Source organism: Schistocerca nitens, chromosome 1, assembly GCF_023898315.1.
Source record: "Schistocerca nitens isolate TAMUIC-IGC-003100 chromosome 1, iqSchNite1.1, whole genome shotgun sequence".
Classification (NCBI taxonomy): Eukaryota; Metazoa; Arthropoda; class Insecta; order Orthoptera; family Acrididae; genus Schistocerca; species Schistocerca nitens.
The window spans coordinates 425618829-425632017 of NC_064614.1; the positions used below are offsets into that span (position 1 = coordinate 425618829).

Sequence of the window (13189 nt, forward strand, 5' to 3'; positions counted from 1 at the left end):
AAGCACAAAGACCTGGGAAAAAAAAAACACGTGTGGCTTAGGCACGATATAATGCACCCACTGCTTATTTCACCTACCCTACAGAGACATGCAAGATGACATCACAATTTCAGAATTGAAAAGGACAGAAAACAAGAGATAGTCTCAACTGAGCAGCTCAAACTTGCATTAACCAATAGGGTACACTTCTTAGTCGGCCTACAACATCACAGTCTGACATGGAGGCTGATGTTTAGGCAAACAGTTTCACTGCACTTCCAGTACCAGAATGGGATGCCAATGGGACAACAGTAGAACTGGAGCAACCCTTGCCTGCACCAGTAGTTCTCACGGGAACAGATAGACAAACCAAGTGCAAGTTCCCCCATATACCAGGAGCACCCCGTTTCAAGAAAATGGAGACTGGTGTGGCGACATCACTAATGCACTTTGTCACAATAAGTGGTGACCCCATAAATTTAACTTTGCAATGGTCAGCATGGTTACGGTATGAACTCTCATTTCTGTTTTGTCATATGTGAGTACAAATAAAATGTTATCCCTTAAATAACTGGGCAGTTATTTTATGAGGCTAATACATAATATACAAGCTCCCATAAGCATGTATGTGAGAAAATGCTTAGAAAACATTGGAAATTATTTTTAAAGTTGTTGTTAGTTGCCAAATGCTCTCATTATTAAAGACTGGATGATTTTAGTCTGGGTAATTTGCACTCCATTTAAGCAAAAACTAGTTTTTCAAACAACTCAATGTTTATGACATCATATCTCCTGAAGAATGTGTTGCACAATGAAACAATTTTGCAGGTACATTCAGTGGTATACATGGATACTATCTGAAAACGTGTTAACAAATAGAGAAATAAAGTGAAATGTTATGCTTGATACAGCAGTGCAGCAGTTTTACTGCATGAAGGACAAAAATGTAGTAAGCAGTAAACTTTTTTTCCTGTCATTGTTTTGGTGTGCGTGTTGGGGGGGGGGGGGGGGGTCAGTGAGCAAAATTCTTTTAAAAGTAAAGTTTTCCACTAAATTCTTTCATTCTCAGATACTGGATGAATATAGTGTGGGCATTTGTGCATTGCGAATTGCTCTACCTCAAGACATACACACAGTTTCTAATTGTAATATTTAAACCTTTAACCTGTTAATGAGTAAATGATGACAGTATTTTGAATGCATCATATCATAGACCGTGAATGTAACCGCTTAGTAATATAGATTGCTAGTCAAATAAAGTGGACAGTCAAATTACCTTACATTCTCTTGAAGTCATGCAGATAATTCATGTGAATGGAAATCAGCATAATGTGATAGGCAGTTGAACAGGGCAGTTCCTAAATATGAGGCTCATGTCTTAACCACATAGCCACTACCATTGGTTTATTTGAAAGTAAAAAATAGACAAAATACCAACAGATTAGTCCCTGCTTGTGAAAATAATTGGGTGGAGCACTATCTGTGTAATGATATATATAAATTTGTTCCTTCAGTCCAACGAACTCTGTGTAAATTGTGAGATTAAAGAGAAATGTTTCAGGATATCTGACCAATTTCACCAAAGCCCAAAATTAACACAGTTGCATTCTGAAACGTTCAAATAAAATATGCTAACTGCTTTGGGAAACAAACGACTAATGTCAAAGATATGAGGATGAAACATAGCAATGAATGAAATATTATGATAGGAATATAATAGAGGGAAACATTCCACGTGGGAAAAAATATATCTAAAAACAAAGATGATGTAACTTACCAAACGAAAGCATTGGTATGTTGATAGACACACAAACACACAAACAAAATTCAATCTTTTGCAACCCACGGTTGCTTCATCAGGAAAGAGGGAAGGAGAGTGAAAGACGATATCGTCTGCTTGTGTCTGTATATGTGCAGAAGGATATGTGTGTGTGTGCGCGCGAGTGTATACCTGTCCCTTTTTTCCCCCCAAAGTAAGGCTTTCCACTCCCGGGATTGGAATGACTCCTTACCCTCTCCCTTAAAACCCTCATCCTTTCGTCTTTCCCTCTCCTTCCCTCTTTCCTGATGAGGCAACCGTGGGTTGCGAAAGCTTGAATTTTGTGTGTGCGTTTGTGTTTGTTTGTGTGTCTATCAACATACCAATGCTTTCGTTTGGTAAGTTACATCATCTTTGTTTTTAGATATAAACATTATGATAGGTTTTACATGCTGCATCGTGTTTCTATTAGTTCCACAGAGCTGAAATGTTTCAAGAAAATGATATCTTATGACATTTTTGCCATAGGAACAATCTTAGAATTATATTACCTCAGCTGCTTACCCACCTAGTTATTTATGTATGCTATTCTTTCTTCATACTGTATTGAGAGATAATTCTAAGTTACACAAGTAATGTAAATTATCACTAGTTTTCTTGTAAATGTCAATGTAAAACAGACATTATTGATGGTGATGAGAGAACTGTGTATATAATTATTGCTGAATACCCATCACATGATCTCTAAGATTTCTGGCCCATTGCTAATAACGATGCTCAGCAATACGCCTTACAAACTACAGATTATTCTGTCAGTAACATGTCATCAATTCTGTATCAGAGTTGTTCTGTTTGACTATTGCTGTTCATGCACATTCAGATGTACTGCATCTGAATAAGAACATACATTTTGTATGTATTAAAGATGTGGACGTTTACTTTATTTCTTAATGATAAATACCCATGTTACTTGTGAAATATCTTAGTGTACTTCTGTGCAGGTGTCAAGGTAGTGGCTGATGAATAATTTAACAGTGTGCTGATTGGTCAAAATAATTTGAAGAAAGTGAAGGTGCTCAAGTTGTGCTAAAGCACATTTCCAATCATTGGACTATTACACAAAATACACTGTACATGATTGAAGATATTGTAAGACAAGTTCCTATAACTGAATTTGTCTTCATGGCAGTAGTAGTGATAAAACTTCATTTACATGTTTCAGATTAGCAGACTGAGTGCAGGCTTGCAGCAGTCACAGGAAGAGTGCAAGCACCTAGTAAGAATCAGTGAGCAGCGCAGGTATGTTCCTCAAAAAGATAGCAAGATCATAATAGTGCATCAAGATTCTTAACTCTTTTGGTCTTTTTATCATCATCACTGTCACTGTGGTGATTCACCATCAACTTCATATTCTATAAATTCTATGATAATTTTATTTGCATCGTCCCTTTAGTCTGCCCACACATTTCTTTTTTTTTTATTTTTTATTTTTTTTTATGAAATAGGAAATTCAGGACAGAAAACTGTTAGGTGTTGTTTCCACTGAAGTGATATGATATGCAAGAAAACACATTGCAATAAAGGTCAAGCAATGCTAGGCTTTTATTTGTGACTCTTTTATTTGTGACACTCATTTTCCTACTAGACCAGCATGACAAAAAACAAGACGGCGCAAATCACATTACTGCCTAAGTTGCAATCGTGAGCTCCTCTGAAGAGCACATTGTTGCAGCTTATCAGCTTTTAAAGCACAGAGAGAACTGCAAAAGGAAAGAAATACTGGATACACCCATACCTTGCTATAGATATCAAACATAGTTCAACTGTAATGTCTCATGAGCCCTCTGAACTTCTGAACATGAACACAAATTCCATGAGTTGTGCCAAATGATTCTAGACAGTTTCCAGATTTTGGAGAAATTAATATCAATTACTCTGACAAAACAACACACAAATTCTCTACTTGCTATTTCTCAATCTGGGAAGCTAATTATTACAAGATAAGTTGGTACAAGTTATTGAATGACAGTAAAAATGCCACTATGAAAAGTTTACTTTTAGTAAGACACCTAGTATGGTACTTTATTCAATGTGGTATCTGTATAAATAATGGTTTTCAGTTAATAAAGCTAAGATAGTATTTCCACAACAGTTCAGTTTCACAAGGTAGTATATGATTCAGCTTGAGGTGTCTTCAGAAGAAACATTGGTAGATTTTAAGTGAGATGAGTCACCTTCAATGGTGTAGCATTGGATGGTGAACCATGCAAGGTGTAGGCAATGTGTTTGGAGAAATAAAAGTAGCCTATGATGATAAGGAAAATCCTGACATGTCCTTCTGGGCTTCATCCAGCTGCTCATTCAAAAATAGCAAGAATTTAACTTTCAGATTTCTCTTATGCCTGCTTCAAAGTTTCCAGAAATCAAGGAGCATGAACTGAGAAAAAAATCTAGTCAGCATCATCAGCTGATGACATCCAGTGTCTTTCCATTTCCATCTTCTGTTTGTATGAGCATCATCTGAAAAATAAAAAGATAAAGGAGCTCTGCATAGCAGGCAACAATAGTCTCATGTGTGGCATGTCACTGCCAACTTCATCATCGATATTCTCAAATACTTATCACTTATTGACACAACACTGGAAAGAAACATGTCTCTCTTTCCATCATTAAAAATAATTTTGACATATTAGTAATGTTTCATATGCAGAAATGTATGACCTGAAATGTACCTAATGTAAACTGTGACTACATTTGTTACTCTAAACTTATCGAGATAAGTGCAGTTGTTTACTTAATTTTGAAGTATCACAATAACTATGGGAAATAATGAAATCTGAATCTGAATCAGGTGAGAGGTTTGAGATTCTGTGTGGTTAGGAAGAATTCCTCTACATGGTCCATGAATAGGTTGGTACAGGATGGTGCATTATGGGTGCCCATAGCTGTAGCATGCTTTTGTTTGTAGGCAATGCCTTCAAAAGAGAAGTAATTCTTTGTGACAATATAGCTGTTCATGATGCCCCATTGTGGCCAGTTACTAAGCCCCACTGAGAGAATCTCGACTCTCATCGAGCAACACCATCAGCCTGTTATATATAATCAACCCTCCTATGTATACAATACGAACCATTTCCTCCACTGACACTCTACAGTTCCTGTTCCTTTACTGAATGGTGCCCTGCTCATCAATATTGATGCCACGTACCTCTACACTAACATCCCTACGCCAGTGGACTTGCTGCTATTGAACACAACATTTCCAATGCCCGACTGACTCCTACCCGACAACCACCTTCCACCAGGATCAGGTAAAGTGAATGAGGTTCTGGGGGACTGTGGATAGGGTCTCCTCACCCTTGGTCCAGATCACGAAAATATTATCAGTGAATCTGAATCAGGTGAGAGGTCACCATGATCAACCATATTCAAAGAAGTCTCTTCCATATAGCCTAGCCACTCATGGTCATAGCTTTCATAGAGATGAGCAGTCCCTCTCCAAATATACCAAGAATCTCACTGAGGCCTTCACAGACCAGTATTACCCTCGCAACCTTGTACAGAAACAGGTCTGCTGTGCCTTGTCTCTCCAGTCACATACCACCTCCCACATACCCACTGTCTGGCCACAAAGGAGCGTTCCTCATGTGATTCAGTACCAACCAGGATTGAAACAACCAAATCACATTCTTTGCCAGGGTTTCAACTACCTTGTGTTGTGCCCTGAAATGAAGAATATGCTACTCGCTATCCTTCCCTCTGGATCCTCCCTACCTTCCTACCAACACTAACCTTTCAGAATATCATGGGTGGGAATTCTCCCTGCAGTATATTCTGTGTTCCAGTAACACCCTGGCTCCAACCTTCACTAGTCTCTGTCCCTCACCTATCTATCCCCTGCCTGCTCCCATTCCTGATCTATGCAATATTCTGTTCAACTAGTGCACACACTATTCTTTTTGCCCTCTGTACAAGACTCCTATTCCACTTGCCACCCCCTCCCCTCCCAAATCTCTCCTGACTGTATTTAGCATTCCTACCCTGTTGCCGGCCGAAGTGGCCGCGCGGTTCTGGCGCTGCAGTCTGGAACCGCGAGACCGCTACGGTCGCAGGTTCGAATCCTGCCTCGGGCATGGATGTGTGTGATGTCCTTAGGTTAGTTAGGTTTAACTAGTTCTAAGTTCTAGGGGACTAATGACCTCAGCAGTTGAGTCCCATAGTGCTCAGAGCCATTTGAACCTACCCTGTTCCCAGAACATCCCTGCATGCTTTCACAAGCAGCACTACATCTTACCCCACCCTTATCCTGCTATCCCTGCCCCTCCCCACCCCAGCCTCCTCCTTACTCCCACCACCCACAGATTGATTCTCCCATCACACACAGTTGCAATACACAGTCTAGCCTCAGCATCCAAAGATGGTGGTTATGTGTGTGTGTGAGTTGTGCTTGTGTGAATACGTTTTATACTTCAGAAGAATGCCTTTTGGCCAAAAGCTTAGCATATAGCATTCTTTTGGTTGTGGCTGCCTGTGATTCCTTTGTATGATAACTAGGAATCTACATTTTTATTCTACGCAACTTGTTTTTCTGATTCCACCATTCCTCATATTTTCCAAGTTAAGTATTTAAAAATGAAATTTTGGTTCAATGATATTGCATACTGAGCCCATTTCAGAGTGCTGTGTTTGGCCCCACAGATTTTTACTCAAGTTTCGGCCCCTTATCAATCTGTTTTATTTTTTGTATGCATCTTTTGTCATTATTTTTTCCCCATATAAATTTAAATGGATGCCATTTTTTTCTTTTTGGAACATAAGTAAGCAACTTAAGTCTGTTCGTGTATAACATGTCAAATTGTGTGTAAATCAAAGAACATGATACAGTTAAGGACCAACCAAATGAGGCAGCACAGTTGTTAAGACATTAATCTCGTATTGAAGAGGATGGAGTTTGCTGTGTCTGTCTATCATGATTTAGGTTTCTGCAGTTCCCCTAAATCATTTCAGGCAATTGGCAGGAAGGTTCCCTCAGAAAGGAAACAGCCTACCACTTGTCCTATCCTCATAAAAAAATGTATTTTCATACCAGTATTCCATGTGTATGTATATTTTGAACTACTTATTTTGATTGCATTATAGTAACAAATCCTATTTCATTGTGAAATGATCCTTGGATTAATAAATAAATAAAGTCAGAATCAAATGTACATTGATTGGCAGCACTTATCCAATTAAATAATACTTTGATAGATTTACACTTTGTGGCCTTGAGAGACATGGCATTATTACACTAAAGATAGAAGTTATTGCAGCTTTAGACTGTTAAGGAAATTACTGTAAACAATACTGTTCTGTTTCAACTCTAAACAGCCACTCTAAACAGTAATGCATAAGACAACCAATATTTGATTTTGTTACAGATTCAGATAGTGAACAAAGGATCACTTTTTTCAAGTATCATATGAGTTGTGAATTTGTGCACTGTACTGCAAGCTACACACATAATAATACCTGTTGGATTTTCATCGGCTTAATTCATGGGATATCTTGTCAGCCTGAGCTTTTCACACTTGGTTACAATTTCAATGCTTTGTATCAAAATAGAAGTGAAGTCAACTATAAAATTACTTTCATTTCTCCATGACAGTCAACCAAATATTCATTCCAAATGGTGAAAAGTGCCCACATTTTAAGCACATTCTTAGTGTAGTACCACTGCCTTCATGAAAACTCATGTTATTTTCCACCCTCCATTGTGTACGTTACATTACAGATACATGTTTTGCGGTATTATGCAGGCTCAGGACTACCTCAGACTATACATTTACATGTGTTAAAGTGTAACAAAACAAATGGATTGCTAGTCTCAGATTTGGGTTATAGCAGTTAATACTGTAACTAATGAAAAATCTTAATAAAATGAAGTTTTATATCAGGCAGGAGAACATGGCACTGCAGGCAAGGCTGGGAGGCCTGGGGGCTCGAAGTGAGGAGCTGCTGGTGCAGCAGGGCGCTGCTGTGTCGGGTGCAGCGGTGCAGCTCCTAGGCCTGGGCTCACGTCTGGAAGCTCTCATTGACCAGCTTGTTGCAACATACAACATTTCTGAGAAGGATCTGGAGGTAAGCTCCAAAATTGCATTGAAATTCTTTCTCTTCAGCAGGATTAGGGGCATATGAGGATATAGAGTAGGAAATCTGTCTATAGACTTGGTTTGGGAATATTGCCTGTCCTTGAAGGCCTTAATGAGACCTTCAGCATATTGGGCATGGAAATTCTCATCATTGCAGATGGAGTCCATGGGTGGCCAGACTATGTGGGAGTGATTTTTTTTGGTATGGGAAGAATGATGGCTACCAAAATGCATCTGCTGTTGCTTGTTAGTGGAGTTGATAAGGAGGACAGAAATATGGATGGAGCCATCAGAGAGGTGAAGATACCATTCATGAAGGTGGCACATTGGGTTGAGTAGATATCACCAATGAAACTGAACCAGACACTGGGTTTGGGTGGCTAGGATGTTTTCTCTAGACAGCCCATAAGATACACAAAAAAATATGCAGCAGAGCCATAGGGACCCACTTGGCATCCTCCTATGCCAGCCCTTGTCAACTACTCCAGGTCTCTATTATTCGATGAGTTTATTTCTAAATTATTTACATTCCACCAGAACCTTATATTACCATACTGTAATTGAATAACTGACACATTCCATAACATAATGAGAGGTTGCAATTATGATCCACAGAATGTGCAAATTACCAACCACCCAGCCTCCCTTCCCGTTGGGTGGTCTCAGTTCTCATCTGTTTACAATTGGAGTCGACTGCCACATTATAGCATCCACAGTATAGTTGGTGTTGTGTTCTATGCAAGTTGTCTTCATTTTTGTAAAGCAAAATTGATATTTTAGAAGTGTCATATGGTTATTTTACAAATATTTCTAAAAAAATCAACTAAATTAATGGATTACATTTACAAGTTATCCATGTCTGCTTCTCACCTTTTTTTTTCTACCAAGGAATATTTTAAAAATTTTGTTAATAGAGCCATGATTTTGTTGCCAGTGTATTTCATTACTTTTAAAGTGTCATTAATGCATAGTTTAGTATGACATTTGCTATTATGTTACTCATAACGCCTTGAAAATTATAAGCCAGCAGCACTATTCAGCTCTATTCAAGTTATACACTTATTTTGAAGAATTTTATCCCCTTGAATTAAGGCAATGGGAGAGAAGTATCTTATACAGAGATATTTCATGAAGAAAGTTGCTTGATGGTTATTTTTTGCATGGCATACACAGTGATATCTACATAGTTGAAGAATGAATGAAACAGACTAGTTTTGCTACACAAGGTAGCATTAGAAGCTGACATGCTCTTTACTGCACACTGTCTACTTATGCAAAGCTGCCTGCATTGATTTTTGTTGTTTGTGAATTTTGGTGGTCACAGTGGCAAGGTTATCAGCATTCTTATCTTCACCTGAATAACATTTTCTTTATGTCATGGATGGAAATGCAAAGACAGGTTTTTTTAAATTGTGACTGATATTACACCAACATATAATGATAATTCTATTCTACAGGATGTAATATTTCACAATGAGGCTTACAGCAAAAGTGAAAGCAGTGTAGAGGCAAGCCCTGAACACAGTCGTGGCAAAACTCCACCACAGCCTCCAACTTCAAATGCACCACAAGCTACAAATGGGGAGCTGCCGTCCATTCAGCCACAATCATCATTTGTGGCAGCTGTCATTGGAGCTATAAAGAGTGCCACAGGTGGTGGAATTGCTAAGAGATTATCAGTCTGTTCTGAGCCCGGTACCGGTAAGAATCAATTTCAAAATAAATTAATGAAAGCAAGAAAATATTTTAAAAAATGTTAACTTAAGAAGACAAAATCAACAGTATGCTATAGAGTATGATTAATCACTCTAAAACAATGAAAATATGGCACACTTGACAGAAACACAAAAAAGGAGTAAGCTGCATAATCTCAAGTGTATGGGACGTGTATTTCTCGACACTTAAAAACAAATGGAGAAGTAGTATATGGAGGTGAGATGTACAGGTATTCAGTCAAGAGCAAGAGAATCCATCTGAGGCAGGAAAGAACAAAAACATTACGAGGAAGATTTTTTCCCTAGCCTCTTCACTATTTGTTTCATGAGACAAAGTAACAAAACCAGTAGAGACACTAAGTTTTTTGTCAAGTTTGCTCTATTTTCTACATTTTGTAATAATTTCTTGTGTTATAAATTTTCTAGAGTTAATAATCTGTATAATAACAGCTATAGAGTGAAAATGAAAAGTAACATATGATTCTCCAGGACAGAACCTGTGGTCTGGAGTTAAAAACCAGCCACTGCTTAAGTCTTGACTAAAAATCAGCAATAGTGGCCAAACACCTCTGACGTCAGAAGCCACCCTCATTCTGCCAACAACCTTGTTAAAGAGGGCAGAGGGGTGGACAGAAGTTCAGGGCACTCTCTTGTCCTTGTGATGGGAAACTGCCCCTAAAAGTTAGAAGAATGAGTAGTTGTCAAAAGCATGAGGATGCAGAAGACAATGGAAACCAACACATTAAAGAGACACAATGGGTATCCACAGGACATGTGGTCTGTAATCGAAAATATGTCATGACAGTCTCTCTATTGGCAAAATGGGGGGGGGGGGACTGATAAGGGGGAGGTAACCATGAGAAAAATGTTGAATAACCAGAATAACCAATGATGGGCTAACATTTTATGAGTCAGTGCATGGAATGTCAGAAGTCTGAATGTAGCAGGAAAGCTAGAAAATCTGAAAAGGAAACTACAAAGGCTCAATCTAGATACAGTGGGGGTCAATGAAGTGAAATTGAAAGTACATCAGGATTTCTGGTCAAAAGAATGTAGGGTAATAGAGTTCTACAATAAATGCTAGCTAGTAATAGCAAATACTCTGTTCAAGAATCACAAGAGTAGGTGGTATACTTGGAAAAGGCCTGGAGATGCTAGAAGATTCCAGCCAGATTACATCATGGTCAGAGATTTTGAAATCAGATACTGGATTGTAAGTTATAGCCAGATGCAGATATAGACTCAGATCACAGTTTAGTAGTGATGAAGAGTAGATTGAAGCTAAAGAGAGTTGTCTGCATGAACTAGTTTGGAAGGAAGTGGAATATTGAAGCACTGAGGAATGATGAGACATGTTTGAAATTTGCTAAGAATGTTCTAACACTGGGATTTCACAAGTCTAGTTAAAAGTTTTTTTTAATAAACACTGTTCGCAAACTGACAAAATTTTGTTACGTTTCAGATACATTTTCAGTTAAAAGTCACACATCAGAATAAAAATAATGCACACAGTGTTCACTGAATTCACAAAGTATGTCACATTCCTAAAATAAGAAATACCTTTTACTTTTTTTCCCTGTGAAGGGTTTTTGTGAAAAATTATAACAGTTCTTAATTTTATGAAAAATAAAATGTTACTAGAAAATTTTGTAAGCAAAACTTACATAATGCAAAATATATGCTAATTATGGCCACATTGAAAAATGGAATTTAGAGGATAATTTACTTTTTTAAAATCAAAGGTAGTTATGGGTTTCCAAACTGTTACAGAAAACATGGTAAAGAGACAAAATTTAAATGAATGTTTCCATTCACTTCACCAATCCCATAGACTCCCTCTCTAAAAATAAAATTTGCAGTTTAGGATAAAACAAAATTGAAAAATGAGTCTGATCGCAAGTTTTGTCAATCAGAATAGGTAGCATAAACTACTGTTATACACATTCATTATAATGTTGATGCTCTGATAAGGAGTAATAAAGTATGCAGTACAGTTTAAGAGGCGTAAACATCTCTAAAAAGGTCAGTTACAAATATTAGGCAGACAGAAACAGGTACAAGGAATGTGACTGCGATGAAACCTTAGGTAACAGAAGAAATATTTAAACTGATTGATGAAAGAAGGAAGCACAGAAATGTTCAGGAAAAGACAGGAATATAGCAACATAAATCACTTAGAAATGAAGTAAATAGTAAGTGTAGTGCAGCCAAGGTGAAATGGCTGCAGGAAAGATGTGGAGAAAAAAAAAATCAAAAAAGAAATCATAGCCAGGACAACTGACTTGGCATATAGATAAATCAAAACAACCTCGAATGAAATGAAAATAAAGGGTGGCGACTTTAAGAGTGCACTGGGGATTCCATTGTTAAATGAAAAAGAGAGAGCAGATAGGTGGAAAGAGTACATTTAAGACCTCTGTGAGGGGGAGGACATGTCTAATGATGTGACAGAAGAAGAAATTGATGTCAATATGGAAGTCATAGGGGATCTAGCACTAGAGTCAGAATTTGAAAGATCTCTGGAAGACCTGAAATCAAATAAGGCAGTAGGAATAGATAAAATTCCACTGGAATTTCTAAAATCATTGGGGGGAGTCTTAACCAAAAAATTATTAAGGTTGGTGTGTAGAATCTATGAGACTGGTGATGTAACATCCGACTTTTGGAAAAATATCCACACAATTTCAGAGATAGCATGGGCAGATAAATGGGAGAACTATTGCACAATTAGCATAACAGTTATGCATCTAAGCAGCTGGCAAGAATATTATGCAGAAGAATGTAAAAGAAAGTTGAGGACCTGTTAGATGACAATCAGTTCAGCTTTAGGAAACTTAAAGGCACTAAAGAAGCAGTTCTGATTTTGTGCTTGATAGTGGAAGCAAGAAGGAAGAAAAATCAAGACACTATCATAGGATTTGTCGACCCAGAAAAAGTGTCCAGCAATGTAAAGTGGCACAAAATATACAATGTGAACAGGGTGGACAAATAAAAGTTGCCTGTAGAACAGGTCTAGGTGGAGTATTCACCCACATGATTGATGTGATATGCTAGTCTCTTGCAACAGGCATCAGATCGATGTGAAGCATTTTCTGATGAACCGCAGACACATTTTCCGGTGTGCAGGCACACTTTGAATTTTTTTAAAAACATATCCTATCTGACACTGTTTTCTGACTAAGTGTTGCATGGCACACTTTGCTGCCACTTTGACACCATTAAACTTCTCAGCAAAGAACTGACCACACCATTTCCACTGCTTTGTTACATAACTTTCCACAATGAACATTTGCTGCTCCACTGTGAGTACCATCGTCCACTTTGCACTGTTCCACTCATACTGACATAACCCGCATTATGCTCTGAACCAATGTGGATCACGTTGCAGGCATAAAAGTGGTGTGTGCATCAGGGGGTGTGGTTATAAACATACATTCATGACCAGTCATATCCACTCATCCATGTCACACTGTAGAAGAACCAAGAGGGAGCAAGAAGACTGGAAGACCATGAACGAAGTGCTCAGATTAAAGACAGGGGTGCAGTCTTTAGCAAGTAATGTTCAATCTATACTTCAAAGAAGCAATGGTGGAATTGAAAGATAG

The 13189-nt window shown here is 38.0% G+C and overlaps 1 protein-coding gene across 1 annotated transcript in view; it reads left to right on the forward strand.

Annotated features, from left to right (window-relative positions):
- Positions 1–13189, forward strand: part of LOC126250492 (uncharacterized) — a 79702-nt gene that overhangs the window by 26843 nt on the left and 39670 nt on the right. Inside the window, exons 7-9 of the mRNA XM_049951564.1 lie at positions 2961–3037; positions 7675–7858; positions 9327–9570. Of these exons, the coding sequence (XP_049807521.1) occupies positions 2961–3037; positions 7675–7858; positions 9327–9570 (505 nt within the window). The remainder of the gene's footprint in view (positions 1–2960; positions 3038–7674; positions 7859–9326; positions 9571–13189) is intronic.